Genomic DNA, 16,712 nt, shown 5'->3' on the forward strand with positions numbered 1-16,712 from the left:
CAAATGTGGTGAAGAATGGAGTGTCGGGACAGTGAGCACCATTAGTGCTGCAATAGCTCCTGCTGTCATGTAAGTGGTGGACAGCAGCAGTGAGAAGTCAGAGTAAGAACCTTCGTGTACAATTGAAGAGCACAGAATACACCAGCAGGCTATGTTTTTAGAATACTTTGTGCCTGACTCATATTCTGTATAGAAATATAGATTTTTTAAAACATTAATTTGAAGCAGTAGCACAACAACATTTACCTCAAGATATTTGCTTCTCTCTATTATCTGGTCAACTGGGAAAGGCAAGATGAGAGATGAACTGGCAAATTCAGAAAAGCGGTTGGCAGCGGATAGGCTTTGAATGGACAGACATAGATCAGTGGAAAGAGAATTTAAACCTACAACAAACAAACAGTGATCAAAATGAAAATGCACCTGAGAAACAAAAAATAAATCTTCGAAGGAGATTCTTTTGGTGAGTGGAATACAATCCAGCTAACTAAAACAATATAACAGAACAGCGGCAAGTTCTGTTTAATATTTTTCTCCTAGCCTTCCATAAAACTAAACATGCTATGTCTTCCTATTCTGATGACATTCCTTTAGTAAAGTGGCTAGGACTAAATGTCAGAGATGGATATCATTCATGTGGAGAGGGTGCATGTATCATGCAGAGCCTCACACACATCAGTGGGGAGTTTTATTTGCAGTCTGCTGAATTTTGGGGGCTGCGTTTTGATGGTTCTGAGGACATCACAAAAAAGCATTTTCAGTGTCTGTGTCCAGCAACAAAAAGTTTATCTCAGACTTTTTTTGGACTGATTGAACTGGGTGATGACTGAATCTCGCAGGCCATTGCATATGAGGGAGCATCTTCTGTGTATGACTTGGGCCAAATAGTAAATACAGTAAAAGTAACCCAGATGCTTACTCCAAAATCAACAAGGTGGTTACGCTGTCTCATACACTACCTTTAAGCAGTGCACATTGTGAGAGGGGATTCTTACATCTCAACATAATAAAACCAAGTACAGATCTGATGACACATCTATTGTCTATACCTGCTTGTTGCTCAGCCCTGATGCACCGGTCAAAGCAGACCACAGAGACATTTGACCCAAACCAACTGTTGACCTGTGGATAGAGACAGCTAATTGGAGAGTAAACCAAGAACACGGAGGTGCATCTGCTGCATCTTCATCATCTATCATGCAAGAACCTGAAGTACAGGACAGTGGGAGCAACACTGAGGAGGACAGTGAGGAAGACTGCTCTTATTAAGATCATGCTACATATGGGGTGAGTTCCAAACATTATCTCTTAGTATTCACCTGAGCCACTCACTAAAAACGTTATGTGCACTACTGGCTATAAAACACAATAATAATAAGAGGTATAAGGACATCTGGGATGGTTCAGCTTCAGTTAGTTTTTTTGTTTAATTCATACCCTAATAAAAACCAACAAAGCCTCAATCGGAAAGTTAACAAGCCTTAATTAGTAGGTGTAATGCAGCATTAGCTTTGGCACTACTAAGGCTACACATTCTGTCTCTCATGTTGTTTCTCGGTCTGTCTGAGTCTCCTCCTCTCAGATGTTTATTTACTCCTCTGCCTGCTTTAGTGATAATGGTTCAAGTAATAAATGTGGTATTTTTCTTTATAAATAAAATTCATACTATTAAAAATAAAATCATTGACATCATCCCGACTATGACTTCGTCATCCTTAGTAAGGGAGACAGCACTGAACGTGACTGTAGAGCCTGATCTGTGTTTAGACTGTTTTGATTCAGTAGAGATACAGATATTAGCTGCATCTACAGTAAACCTTCAACTCATGTTTGACCCAATCCCAACCAAATTATTCAAGGATGTGTTCCTTTTGATTACCACCCTCAGTTTAGATATGATTAATCTATCCTTAGTAACCCAACATGTATGACAGGCTTTTGAGGTAGCTGTAATTAAATATTTACTTAAGAGACCTTCTCTCAATCAAGAGGATTTAATAAATTACAGACTCATAACCCATCTTCCTTTTTTATGTAAAATTCTTGAGAAAATAGTTGTTAATCAAATGTGTGAGCATTTCCACAGTAATGATTAGTTTGAAACGCTTCAGTCAGCTGCAAGTCAGGGGCTTAATCCAGTCTGCTGTTCCAGTCCTTAAAAAGTAAACATTTTAGCCAATTTGAATGATAAACTTAACCTGACTGCATTGTTTCATAGCTATGATCAATTTTGATTGCATGTAATTGTTTTGTGATTCGACTGAATTGACCTTTTTCTACAAAGTACCCTAAGACAATGTGTTGTGAATTGCTACCATATAAATAAACTAAATTTAATAAATCTGTAGAAAATGCTTTTTATTTAAATTACATTAATCCTTATATAAGCTGGTTAATGGAATTTTCTTTACTCATTTCACAGTAGTCTGATGCCCCAACTACTTGTAAGATGCATCTTCATAGATGCATCCTACCGATTTAGTTTTATTAGCAAACTCTTTGAGAAAACTTTAATTTAGATTATGCATCTATTGTCTATACCTGCTTGTCCTTGCAGCATCGCAGGGGAACTGGTGCCTATTTCCAGCAGTCATCCAGTGAGAAGCAGGGTACTTCCTGCACAGGTTGCCAGTCAATCAGTCGACAACACAGACATGCAGGACAAACAACCATGCATGTACACATTTATACCTAAAGGCAATTTAGAGAGATGATGCTTTAGAGGTGCTACTCACTGCTCACCTGTGCAGCCCTAATTCAAATCAGACAGTTATATATAAAGTGCTATCACTGAAAAACGGGGGGGGGCGAAGGGTCGCTTAGGCAAGGTCGCTTAGGCAAACAAGGAATTTAACCTCAATTTCCAGCACTCCATGGGAATCATGCCTTACTTAATCTTCACCTGCGGCTGTTTAAGAAGTTTAATGACTTTCAAAATTCTCCCAATAGAGTGGTTCGCTTATCCACATGCTTGATGCACAGTTTGTGGTGACCGCACATTAATGAGTCACTCAGACATGTGCTTTCTTTTGCTAACATTGAAAGAGAGTAAAACAGCATGCCTCATTTTAACCCATCAGTGCTGCTGAGTACACAGCATGTAGAACAGTTACGCCATAAGGACTTCTTAGCTTTTCAATTCCCTCCCCTTCTGGCTAGTTTTATCCGACTACTCCTACAGTTTATGATTTGAGAACTGTCTCATAATATTGCTGTAAAACCTACAATACTTAACCTTCTTTAGCAGCTCTTTTCAAACAAATCACACAATGTTACAACAGTTTCAGCATTGCTTATAAATATAATTTATTAATTGTCTTAAAAATTCTTTCTTACACTTTGTACAGAAAACAATTAGATGAGATAGAGAGGCAAGCAGTCAGCAAGATTAAGCAAGACTCCTGAAACGTGCCAGAGTTAGCTAAAATGGACCAATACTATCCCACACTAATCAAATCAAATCACTTGTGATAATAAAATAAAATGCAAAATTACAAGGACATTTCTAGTTATAGACTTCTATCATGATAACCAATGTTTGCATAGTAGACACTGCTTTTACAAAACTGGAAAAACTCAAAAGAAACTTTAAAACATACAAACTAGTATCTAATTGTACTGCTCTTTTGAAATTCTGAAATATGTCAAATATAGCCAACAGTACACAACTGTACAGATTGTAGATAAAAAATATTTTTAAATATTTTGATATCTTTACACTACTTTCTTTGTTTTCACAACATGAAGGATCATTCAGGAGATCTGGATGTATCTGGATGTACAACACAAAGATGAATGCTCATTCTGCTGGTAAGCTGTATATTCATGAACAAATATGTGAAGTTACATAAAACACTGTTTACTCAGTTAAAAAATAGATCTTGTATGACACAACTTAAATACAGCTTTAACAATGAAGCTATGCGAAATATGTTTCTGTGTTTTATAGTTGCTCTCAAAGGTCAGAACCAAGGACTTGATGGGCTAGGCTTTCATCCTCATAAATCATGTATCCTCATATCCCCAACCCTTCCCTTTGATTTTCTCATACCTGAATTTAGAGGATCCATAAGATTATCTGCCATTTATACAATACCTTATAAATGTTGTTTTACTACTTGAGGTTTTTCACATTTCATCGCATAGCTATCAAACACAATGTTTCTTGTGACTGAAACACAGAAAATAATGCACAATTGTAAAGGGGAAGCAGAATGATGCATGGCTCCTGTGTTAAATTTTATGTCACAATAAATCCAGCTGTTTTCTGAGTGCCTCAGTGATTTGTCGGAAAACATTAGTGAACAAACAGCATCATGGAACACAGCAGACAGATCAGGAATAAAGTTGTAGATGTTTCGGGTGGGAGAATATGTTGACAAGACAACTATTAAATTTGTTTCTCTTCAGCTGGGACTGGAAAACTGCTCAGCGTTCATGGGAGATGGATGGCATTAACTACTGGACTAATATAGAAAAAACCTGTAAGACACTGTAAACGATTTGGGGCTGGTGTGGAGGTGAACCTTCCAGCAGGACAATAATCCTAAACATTCAGACAGACCTACAATGGAATGATTTAGATCAAAACATGTTTGTGTTTTAGGTTGGCCCAGTCAAAGTCCAGACCTAAATTTTACTGACAGTCAGTGGCAAGACTCAAAAATAGATTTTCACACATGCTCTCCATCCAATCTGACTGAGATTGAGAAATTTTGCAAAGAAGAATCAGCAAAGATTTCAGTCTCTGGATGTGCAAAGCAGGAGTAGACATATTCCACACTACTGGCAGCTCTAATTCTAGTTAAAGGTGGTTCTAGAAAGTTTTTAACTTGGCAGGACCAAGTAAAGCAAATACAAATACACAACCTACTTTTCAGATTTTCATTTAAAAATATTTTGAAAACCATTTTTCACTTGCTTTCCATTTCTCAACTGTGCATTACTATGAGATGACATGTCATACAAAATCCCAATAAACTATAGTGAAGTTTGTGGATGTTACATGAGAAAGTAGGAAAAGCTCAAGGAGTACAAATCCTTTGCAAGGTTGTGTGTGTTCTAATTCTGAGCACTTAAAACATAATTATTTAGAGGCCTCTTCATCATCTAGCTTTAAATCTGTGCAGGAGGTCTAAATCTTAGTTTTATACCCACAAGATTTCCAGGTAAGCATTTAACCTTTTGACCGGTCCTCAACTTAATCACGTTCTTTCTCTTTCGACAAGATTTTTGCAGAAGCTCCTCTGCACAGCTAATGTTCAGTTACCTATGGTATGTCTCCGTACATCCTTGTGAATATTTTATATGCATTTTCCTGTGTTCCTGTGGTCTACTGAAATGGTAAACATCCCAAACATTCCCAGGGGCATCTGACAACTATTCATTCAACACTGATCTGGGATTCTTTATATACATAAAACTGTTGACCTGAATCAAACCAAACTTTTAAAATAGTCATACTTCATTTAACAAAGGCCCCTTCAGTTCTGTGGATATTAACATTTTCAAAAAAATGCTTTGTGCTGGATTGTTACATGCCAACAGATAACAGGTAAAAAAAATGTTAAATGATGCTCATCCATGTAGTTCAAAACAGTCCGTCAGTCAGACATTTTCTACCGCTCATTCCATAGTGGGTCGTGGGGGTCGCTGGTGCCTATCTCCAGCAGTCTATGGGCGGGAGGCGGGGTTAGTTCAAAACAATACATGATAAAATTATGACAAAACTGTTTATGCAAATATTAATAAGCAAAGAAAAAAATATTATGCTGAGAAAAATATTACAATGAACAATATAACCATGTATTTACACTGTGAAGATGGGAACAAATGTTCATTTTAATGCTGTAATTCTTTCAAGGCCACTAGATGGTGCCAGTGACCAACAAAGTCACAGTTGGATAATTTAACTGACATCCTGTGAAGATGGGGAGAAAAAAATACTGTCACATAATACTGGGTTGGTTTATAACTGAATTTAAAAAATACTCTAGTGTCAGTTGTTTCTTGGAGTTTGACCCTTGCCAGAAACAAGCCTGAACAGTCTGGCAGAAAGCTTTCAGAGTATAAAGTTTTAGTAAAAAAAAAAAAAAGAGACAGCATCACCGCTGCATGACAGCACTTAATTTTGTTGTCAAGAAAAATCTTTGCTGGATTGAAATGTGAAAGTTAGAAGTTAAAAAAAATACATAAAAGGGGCTGTGCTACTGTTTTTCTGTTTGATCAGATTTCCACCGCCTAACCATGGTAATAAGTTTACCTGCACCTATCTAAAGAACAATCTTTGGATTAACTTATCTAACAAAATAATCTTGCCTCTCCTGCTCTCCTGACCCAGATGATTTAAAATCCTTAGGTCTGAAAAAACACATCAATACATCAACAGTCACATACAAAAAACTCTAACAGAACTTTTAAAATCATCCAAAAGGGTTAAAAACCTGTTTCTAGTCAGGACTCCTGATTAACAAGCACTGCGTCAGAAAATCTGCAGCAGGAAATGAGCCACGCATACAGATAGCGTGATACATAGAGCGTTCCCTAAGAGACGATTTAAAGACGACAAACCGTACTGACAAACACAGACAGCTTAGGCTCTCAAGTCTCTTCTTCTTCATCTCCACTCTCATTATCTGCTCTCCATCCAGATGGTCACCTGCCCACTGCTTCCATCATTTAATGTTGATGTCCTCACTCCATTCTCTAATCAGTTTAGCTGCTCTCTGTGTTTGCTCTCATCTTTTGAGAAAAGTCTACCTGCGTCTATGTTTATCCTCAATCTGCTAAATCCTTCTCCACTGTAATTGGTTTACCTTTCCTTCCTTTATAATTTTGTTCTCTTCCTATAGATGATTTCAAGGTTAGTGTCTGTTTCCACTGGTTTCTTTTCTTTGCTGACTGTTCGTCAAAACAGCAAAAAAATAACTGTTATAATTTTTTTTTTTTCCTTTTTAGGTGTACATAAATTCCCTTTACTCTTGATACGTAGGTTTATCTCTTCTGTATTAACACATAAACACTGAGCACCAGCTTGAGCACATATTTGCTTTACCACATCTGATTGATTACCAATGTTTTTAAACAGTGCTCAGCCACCATAGTGACAGTTTTGCTTTGACTTGTATCTAACCGGTTTATCTGCAGGATCAACCACAGACAATCCACATGTAATTATCTCAGGAGATTTGCCGTCATCATAATAAAAATGTTGCTTTGTCAGTGTTCTGATGTCATGGAGGAAAGGTTGCTGTCGTGACGGCCCATTTCTTCCAGCACAGCAGCCAATTCATTTAGATCTCCATCAGGAAAATGTTGGGCTTCCCAGAGATCCAGGATGACACCTGTTGGACTGGACTTGGTGGCAAAGTAGTTCAGGTATCTAAAAAAAATTAAGAACACAGTGAAGAAAATGTAAAAAAGTTTATAATACATATAATAATGAGTTTTGTTTCCCATTTTTTTCTGTTAAGATAAAAAATTTACACTATTTACACTCACTCGCACGTGTATACACTCTCGGCCACTTTATTAGGTCCACCTGTCCGACTGCTTGTTAACGCAAATTTCTAATCAGCCAATCACATGGCAGCAACTCAACACATTTAAGCATGTAGACATGGTCAAGACAATCTGCAGCAGTTCAAACCGAGCATCAGAATGGGGAAGAAAGGTGATTTAAGTGACTTTGAACGTGGCATGGTTGTTGGTGCCAGACGGGCTGGTCTGGATATTTCAGAAACTGCTGATCTACTGGGATTTTCACGCACTACCATCTCTAGGGTTTACAGAGAATGGTCCGAAAAAGGTAAAATATCCAGTGAGCGGCAGTTCTGTGGGCGCAAATGCCTTATTGATGCCAGAAGTCAGAGGAGAATGGCCAGACTGGTTTGAGCTTATAGAAAGGCAACAGTAACTCAAATAACCACTCATTACAACCAAGGCATGCAGAAGAGCATCTCTGAATGGACAACACGTTGAACCCTGAGGTGGATCAGCTACAGTAGCAGAAGACCACACCGGGTGCCACTCATGTCAGCTAAGAAAAGGAAACTGAGGCTACAATTCACACAGGCTCACCAATACTGGACAATAGAAGATTGGAAAAACGTTGCCTGGTCTGATGAGTCTCGATTTCTGCTGTGACATCCGGATGGTAGCTCAGAATTTGGCATCAACAGCATGAAAGCATGGATCCATCCTGCCTTGTATCAATGATTCAGGATGGTGGTGGTGGTGTAATGGTGTGGGGGATATTTTCTTGGCACACTTTGGGCCCCTTAGTACCAATTGAGCATTGTGTCAACGCCACAGCCTACCTGAGTATTGTTGCTGACCATGTCCATCCCTTTATGACCACAGTGTACCCATCTTCTGATGGTTACTTCCAGCAGGATAACGCGCCATGTCATAAAGCACGAATCATCTCAGACTGGTTTCTTGAACATGACAATGAGTTCACTGTACTCAAATGGCCTCCACAGTCACCAGATCTCAATCCAATAGAGCACCTTTGTGATGTTTTGGAACGGGAGATTCGCATCATGGATGTGCAGCTGACAAATCTGCAGCATCTGTGTGATGCTATCATGTCAATATGGACCAAACTCTCTGAGGAATGTTTCCAGTACCTTGTTGAATCTATGCCACGAAGGATTAAGACAGTTCTGAAGACAAAAGGGGGTCCAGCCCAGTACTAGCAAGGTGTACCTAATAAATTGGCCGGTGAGTATATATATATATATATATATATATATCTATCTGTGTATGTGTGTGTGTGTGTTTTTGTGTGTGCGTGTGAGTGTGTGATAGGCCGGCTACAAAATCAGCTAATGAAGACCAAGGAACACAGCAAACAATATCCCCATCTTTGAAAATCTCACAGAGCACTGTTCAATCGGTCATGCAAGAATGAGAGTGCATAACACAACAGCAAACCTAAACGGCTGTCCACCTATGGTGAGAGACTGGAGAAGAAGTGCATTAATCAAAGAAGCAGCCAAAAGGCACATGGTTACTCTAGAGGAGCAACCAAAATCCTGGGAAGTGGGAATATTTGCTGGCAAGACAGCTATTAGTTGTACACTGCACAAATCTGCCCATTATGAAAGAGGGCGACTAAAAGAAAGCCACGAGAAGTCCAGTTTGTAGTCTACAAGCCATCTAGGGAATACATCAAACATGTCAAAGACATGCTTAGGTGAGACGAGACCAAAATTGAACTTTTCGACCCTAATGCAAACTACTGTGTGTGGTGGAAAAAGAAAATCCTCAACACACCATCCTCCTGGTGACATGCGGTGGTGGAAGAACAATGATGCGGGGCTGCTTTCATTTTTAACCAAACACATGTAAGCCAGTCAGACTTCATGGTAAGATGGATTCAGCTAAATACTGATCCTGGAATGTTGATAGTTCCAGCAGGACAATTACCCTAAATATACAATTAGGGCTACAATGAAATAGTTTAGAACAAAGCATATTCATGTGTTACAATGGTCCAGTCACAATTAGACCTGAATCTAATTGTGAATCAGTGGCAAGATGAACTGATGTTCACAGATGCTCTATGAGCTGACTGTGAGTGATTATGCAAAGAGGAATGAGTAGAAGTTAGTCATTAGATGCATAAAAGTAGTCGAGACAGTACATTAAAAGACTTGCAGCTGTAACTGCAAAGAAAGGTTGCTATACACTGTACTGACTCAGGGGAGGCACATTTGACAGATTTTCATAAAAAAACATGTATTTCTTTCTGCCCACCTTACAATTATGCACTGCTGTGCATGATTCCCATATACAAGTGTAAAACATGAATACTTTGTTTTCTTCAAGAATCTAGCATAACCTTTCTAAAAATGTACACCACAGGAAAGGCGTGATTTGAGAGAACTTTCTTAATTTCATATATTACATGGAATTCTGCAATTTAATGTTGTATAATGTTAGTATAAACAATACATAATAAAATGTAGCAGGTAAAACATCATATTGCTCAGGGATATTAAACCATTTTGAACCAATAAGACAAAATAACCTAAAAATGTGTTATATCTCATGAATGCCGTAACAATTAAACAGGGAGTTGCAACATCTGTCAAGAGTCAGGACCTCAATAATTGCAGAGGAAGAGCCTGACTCACAAAGATCTCATTGCTGCATTGAAGTATAAAAACCATCAAATTTCAGTCTCTTGGGGAAAAAAAGGGGCTTTATGTTTGTAAATCTTCTGATTGTACTGCCAGGACTCTCTGGTGCGGTTTCAATAAAAGCAAAGGCATGTACCATGATTTCTTTGCTCATCTCTGCCATTTTCTTCTCCAATAAATTGCACATTTTCTTTTATTTAAACCATTTGATACATCAAATTTAATTGCTGTATTTCTCATATTACTTCCTTCTTATCTTGAATTTATCTATTTAGTGGTTAAGTGAACTCAGCTGCTCAGACCAACCCATAGGGAGGCTTTATAAAAAGAGTGCTTGAGTTGGGTGTGGAAAAACCGTCTAGGCATGTATATGGTCATACAAGGTATTTATGCAAGGAGAAAGCTTTAACAGCAAAGCATGCATCTTACTTTGATGCATGCTTTGACAAATCAAAAGGCAAGCAAATGTCTAAGATCTTTCTGAAAACTGTTTTTACAGGTAATATGAAAGTAAACAACAAATGTGCTATTTGTTCACCGGAAATTATGGTGCCACCTGAATCATGAGCTGGAAGGCCGTGGGGACAATGAGTTGCACTTGTGCCTAATTATCCTCTCAATATCTGGCTGTGGTTTGGTAGCAGCTAGCAAATGAGACTGAATTAACAAGCCAAGCATCTGTGTATAGCTAACTGTATAACTATGGAAATCCAAGAATGAATTATTTATTTAGTTCCGCAGAGACTCACTTTTTTAAATTAACAGCAAAGTGCGATCCTTTGTACTTTATAGTAGGATATTGTAAGGGGGTTTTGTGTGCAGGATGAAACCTTTTGCTTGTCCATCACAAAACCAACAGACAATCAAGTACATTTTTAACATTACTATACAGACCCTCCCTCCAAGTGGAAAGGCAGTTGGTGCTGATGATATACCTAATGAGCTATAGAAGTGTCTAGGAGAGACAGCAATATAGTTTTTAACTAGGCGCCTCAATGAGATCCTAGGAAGCGACAAGATGCCTGAGGCATCGAGTAGAAGTGTGCTGGTACCAATTTTCAAGAACAAGGGAGATATGCAGAGTTAATAATAAAGTTGATGAGTCATACAATAAAGCTATGGGAAAGAGTTGTCGGAGTCATCCATTTTGGTCGCACAGTTTGACATGCGCAGCTCAACAGTCATCGCAGCTCTGACGTCACCAGTGATTATAAAACCCGCGGAAAATAAACTTTTGTGGCCATTTCCAGAGTGTCTCGTTGGACAACGCAACGGAGGCGCATATCTGGAGAGACAAAAGCTTGCAGGCAAACTTTTTGTCCACAAGGCCATTCCCAGAAGAGCTTGAAAGCTGCAAATCTGTCTGATAAAAGAACGTCAGAAGATTCATATACCAATCGAAGACCTCGCCGACCCCCGGCGCAGGTGAAAACCCACAGAGGTTTTATTTCCAAGGAGATGAGTTTTCCTCCTTGTGATTCAGTTGACTAAATGGTTGAGAAGTTTACCATTTCTCTTTTGAGTTGATCAGGAACCGCGTGATCGCTCCCCCCCCCCCCCCCCCCCCTTGTTTTCCTTCAGACCTGACCCATCCTCAACAGGTGGAGAGAAGAAATCAACGTCAAAGTAATTTTGTTCTTTTTATATTAAATCTGATAGTCTGGGTAGGATGAGGCATAGTTAAGGGGATTTAGAATCACCAGTAGTTAATCTAAGGTATCAACTTGTTGCATGCAATACTGATTGAAGTGTTTTATGCTGAGCTGTGATTTGATTTGCTGTGCAAGTGCTGCTGAATCGTGAGTGTTCATGTTTTGTCCGGCTGATCCCAAATCAGCCAGGAGTTAGAAGTTGGACTTTTAAAAGTTTTTCATTCAAAGCAACTGCGGTCTGGGCCTCGCCTGACCACTCCTTTGTTCCAGTTTTATTTATTACTGGAGTTTTTCCACTGAGCTCCCGCCTCAGAGTTTTATGACTCTTTGTTCGAGATTTGGGGCAATCAGCTGTACAGCTAAAGGGGCGTGGCCCCACCGTTTTATCAGCTGCAATCTTGACATCAGCACACCAGGAGGACTTCTCTTTTCATTTAACCCAAATTACACATTTTGTCCATAAAACTGCTGGTTTGATCTTCATAGACACTCAATGCACATATATTTTTCTGTTATTATTATTGTTAGGTAGTCATTTTTATTCCCTTTGTGTGGAATAGTGCTTGTTAATTAGGTGAAGGTGTCAGGATCTGCCTTTTGGACTTTGTTGGGGTTTTGTGTTTGTTTACTCTTCTGTTACGTGTTTCTATTTCATTAGGTTTGGGTAGTTATGTTTGTTTATTTCCTTCTGTTTCCTGATAGTTTTGTTCTCTCTCCTGCCTCCTAGTTTTAGTAAGTTCTTTCTCCCCTCGCCCATAGTTCCTTTGGTGGTTGCCTTCGCATTTATTTATTACTTAGAATGTTTTCTCTTGATTATTAGTATGATTATTATTACAGTTCTCTTACTTCCATGGATTCTCTAGTTTAGTTTCCAGTTTAGTGTCTCTGTGTTTGTTTATGGTTAGGTTATTGTTCTAGCTGCACTCTTCTAGTTTATTAGTTTCTTTTCCCTGTTCCTACTCTTGTCATTAGTTCCCCTTCAGTAATTAATTACTCTGTGTTCGTTTCCCTTTATGTTTGTAGTCCTTCCCAGTCTTGTCCCTAGTTTAGTTCCTCGTGTTAGTTTTTATTGTTTCAGTTCCTTCTTTAGGTTAGCTTGTAGTTATTGTTTGCCACTATACTGCCACTTATTGTTCACATTTTGGTTTTCATTTTTTCTAGGTCATTGCTTTCTCTGCTCCCTCCCCAGTTAGTTTCAGTGTGTGTTTGTTTGGGTTTGTTTACTTTTGCAGTTAGGGGTTCCTTTATGGTTTCTGTTGTTATACCTTTTGCCAGGTTTTTATATCTTAGGTTGTTATAGTTTTCTTAGATCTGTTTCTCTGAGTTTGTTAATTAGTCCATTCTCCTATGGTTTAGTTTTGTATTAGTTTCACCTGTCCTTCAGCCTCCCTGCTTGCCATTTCACACCTGTCCCTAGTTCTATTGATTACCTGTCTTTTGTTCCACATTCATTTCCCTCTGGTTATTAGGTGGTCTCTTTTCCTTGTTCTTTGCTGGTTTGTTGCGTCACCTTCCCTGCATAAACTTCCCAAATTATTTCACGTACTCTGTCAGACATGGACTCCTGCATACTCTCTGTTACCATACTCCTGCCTGCCTTCTGTTTAAATTGAGGTTTCTTAATAAATCATCGTTCTGCTCGCCATGCCTTCTCCTCACCTGCCTCTGCATTTTGGTCCTCAAAAACCCCAGATTACGACAGAAGGTTTTTAGACCAGAATGATGGTATATCAGAATTATTTGGCTGCAATAAATCTTCATATATATAATTAAGAGAAGCGTTTGTGTTTCGTATTTCGTGCAAGAGTGATTTATCCGTCAAAACAAGGTCAAAGCTCTCCCACCTTCAGTGAAGCGGTTGAATAAACAGTGATATTTTGTGGTTCTGGTTATTAAATTATCAATTATTAATGATGAATAGCTAATTGTAATTATTAAAGAGCTTTGAGCCCATAATCACAGCACCAGACGACATCTCTGAATTCTATTTGTAAGTAATGATTTTGGTTAAGAAATTATTTTCCTGAATTATGATTTTTAATTATAATTTTTGATAAATATTAATTCATCAATAATCATAATCCTTACAGAATAATGGAAGCTAGACTAAGGTCATAAGTGTGTTATGATTCTGGCACGTCTGCTCTACCCTGTCTCCCTGGCTGCAATCAGCTGATGAGATGCACCTGGTGGCTGCTGCGGTGTAGTGCAATCTATGGCATGCCATACACCTGTGTCTTCCCTGATATATACTGACTCTGACAAGCAGACGGTGCCAGATTTTTGAAAGCCATTCGTGTGAGTAGATATCCAGCGTTCCTTCCTGTCTGATCATTGTTCTTGACCTTGCCTTGCTTTTTGGATTTATGCCTCTGCCTGCTCCCTGTCGGACTATTTGGATTTTGGTTGTCGACCTTGTTTCCTGCATCTGGTTTATGCCTCTGCCTGCCCCTTGCCTGACGCCTCTTGTTCCGATCGTTGACCCTGTTTCTGTCCTTGGATTATGGAGCCAGCCTAGCCCTCGGATTATTCAGCCTGGAGTCACTTCTTACCCATGCTGTGGAGATCGCCGCCTGCCGCCCACTGAGGTTTCCCCTCTGGGTTTCAAGTTCCACTCAAGACAAAAGCAGGTTAGTGACTTTTCTGATCCCTGCAAAATCTGGAGAGACTACAAGTCACTAATCCCTCTTTCTGCCTCAGTGATTCCTGGAAGCTGTGAGGAGTGTTACCTGTGTGACGTTTTCCTGTGGCTGAATAAACCTTTTAAACTTTCAGTACTGTGTCTGGCTGAATCTTGGGTCCACCATTTTCTGATTCATAGCAAAGTGAATATACAGTGCCTTGCGGAAGTACTCGGCCCCCTTGAACTGGTCAACCTCTTGCCACATTTCAGGCTTCAAACATAAAGATATAAAATTCTAATTTTTGTGAAGAATCAACAACAAGTGGGATACAATCGTGAAGTGGAATGAAATTTATCGGATGTGTCAAACTTCTTTAACAAATAAAAAACTGAAAAGTGGGGCGTGCAATATTATTCGGCCCCTTTACTTTCAGTGCAGCAAACTCACTCCGGACGTTCAGTGAGGATCTCTGAATGATCCAATGTTGTCCCAAATGATTGATGATGATAAATAGAATCCACCTGTGTGTAATCAAGTCTCTGTATAAATGCACCTGCTCTGTGATAGTCTCAGGGTTCTGTTCAAAGCGCAAAGAGCATCATGAAGACCAAGGAACACACCAGGCAGGTCCGAGATACTGTTGTGGAGAAGTTTAAAGCCGGATTTGGATGCAAAAATATTTCCCAAGCTTTAAACATCCCAAGGAGCACTGTGCAAGCAATCATATTGAAATGGAAGGAGTATGAGACCACTGCAAATCTACCAAGACCCGGCTGTCCATCTAAACTCATCTCGAATAAGGAGAAGACTGATCAGAGATGCAGCCAAGAGGCCCATGATCACTCTGGATGAACTGTAGAGATCTACAGCTGAGGTGGGAAAGTCTGTCCATAGGACAACAATCAGTTGTACACTGCACAAATCTGGCCTTTATGGAAGAGTTGCAAGAAGAAAGCCATTTCTCAAAGACACCCATAAAAAGTCTCGTTTAAAGTTTGCCACAAGCCACCTGGGAGACACACCAAACATGTGGAAGAAGGTGCTCTGGTCAGATGAAACCAAAATCGAAATGTTTGGCCACAATGCAAAACGATATGTGTGGCATAAAAGCAACACAGCTCATCACCCTGAACACACCATCCCCACTGTCAAACATGGTGGTGGCAGCATCATGGTTTGGGCCTGCTTTTCGTCAGCAGGGACAGGGAAGATGGTCAAAATTGATGGGAAGATGGATGGGGCCAAATACAGGACCATTCTGGAAGAAAACCTGTTGGAGTCTGCAAGAGACCTGAGACTGGGACGGAGATTTATCTTCCAACAAGACAATGATCCAAAACATAAAGCCAAATCTACAATGGAATGGTTCACAAATAAATGTATCCAGGTGTTGGAATGGCCAAGTCAAAGTCCAGACCTGAATCCAATCGAGAATCTGTGGAAAGAGCTGAAGACTGTTGTTCACGAACGCTCTCCATCCAACCTCACTGAGCTCCAGCTGTTTTGCAAGGAAGAATGAGCAAGAATTTCGGTCTCTCGATGTGCAAAACTGATAGAGACAAACCCCAAGAGACTTGCAGCTGTAATTGCAGCAAAGGGTGGCGCTACAAAGTATTAACGCAAGGGGCCGAATAATATTGAACGCCCCACTTTTCAGTTTTTTATTTGTTAAAAAAGTTTGACACATCCAATAAATTTCATTCCACTTCACAATTGTATCCCACTTGTTGTTGATTCTTCACAAAAATTAGAATTTTATATCTTTATGTTTGACGCCTGTAATATGGCAAGAGGTTGACCAGTTCAAGGGGGCCGAGTACTTTCGCAAGGCACTGTATGTGAGCAGAAGTATGGGTTCAAGTAAAAAAATACTACAGATGCAATATTTGCTTTGATGATGCAGAGAAGTACAGAGACAGAGGTCAGAGGTAGTAGGTTTGTGTTTTTGTACATCTAGAGAAAGCATATGAGAGGGTGCTGAGAGAGGAGTCATGGTATTGCATGAAAAAGTCTGGAGTCGCAGAGAGGTATGTTAGAGTGGTGCAGGACATGCATGAGAGCTGTAAGACTGTAGCGAGGTGTGCCGTAGGTGTGACAGAGAGGTTCAAGGTGGAAGTGTTACTCCATCAAGGATCGGGTCGGAGCATCTTCTTGTTTGCTGTGGTGATGGACAAGTTGACAGATGAGATTAGACAGGAATCTCCATGGACTATGATGTTTGCAGATGACATTGTGATCTGTGGTGAGAGCAGGGAACAGGTGGAGGAAAATCTAGAGATGGAGGTTTG

General features: G+C 39.5%; 1 protein-coding gene across 3 annotated transcripts in view; it reads right to left on the reverse strand.

Annotated features, from left to right (window-relative positions):
- Positions 1 to 3,281: 3,281 nt before the first annotated feature.
- The window catches only part of LOC124877689 (netrin receptor UNC5C-like), a 348,599-nt gene continuing 335,168 nt past the window's right edge, over positions 3,282 to 16,712 (reverse strand). For 2 of the 3 annotated variants that reach the window (XM_047381101.1, XM_047381100.1), the window contains one exon: positions 3,282 to 7,381. In XM_047381101.1, the coding sequence (XP_047237057.1) occupies positions 7,219 to 7,381 (163 nt within the window). In that variant the 3' untranslated portion in view covers positions 3,282 to 7,218. The remainder of the gene's footprint in view (positions 7,382 to 16,712) is intronic. The other variant, XM_047381103.1, reaches the window with a different exon arrangement.

The sequence above is a fragment of the Girardinichthys multiradiatus genome, chromosome 12, assembly GCF_021462225.1.
Source record: "Girardinichthys multiradiatus isolate DD_20200921_A chromosome 12, DD_fGirMul_XY1, whole genome shotgun sequence".
In the NCBI taxonomy this organism is placed as follows: domain Eukaryota; kingdom Metazoa; phylum Chordata; class Actinopteri; order Cyprinodontiformes; family Goodeidae; genus Girardinichthys; species Girardinichthys multiradiatus.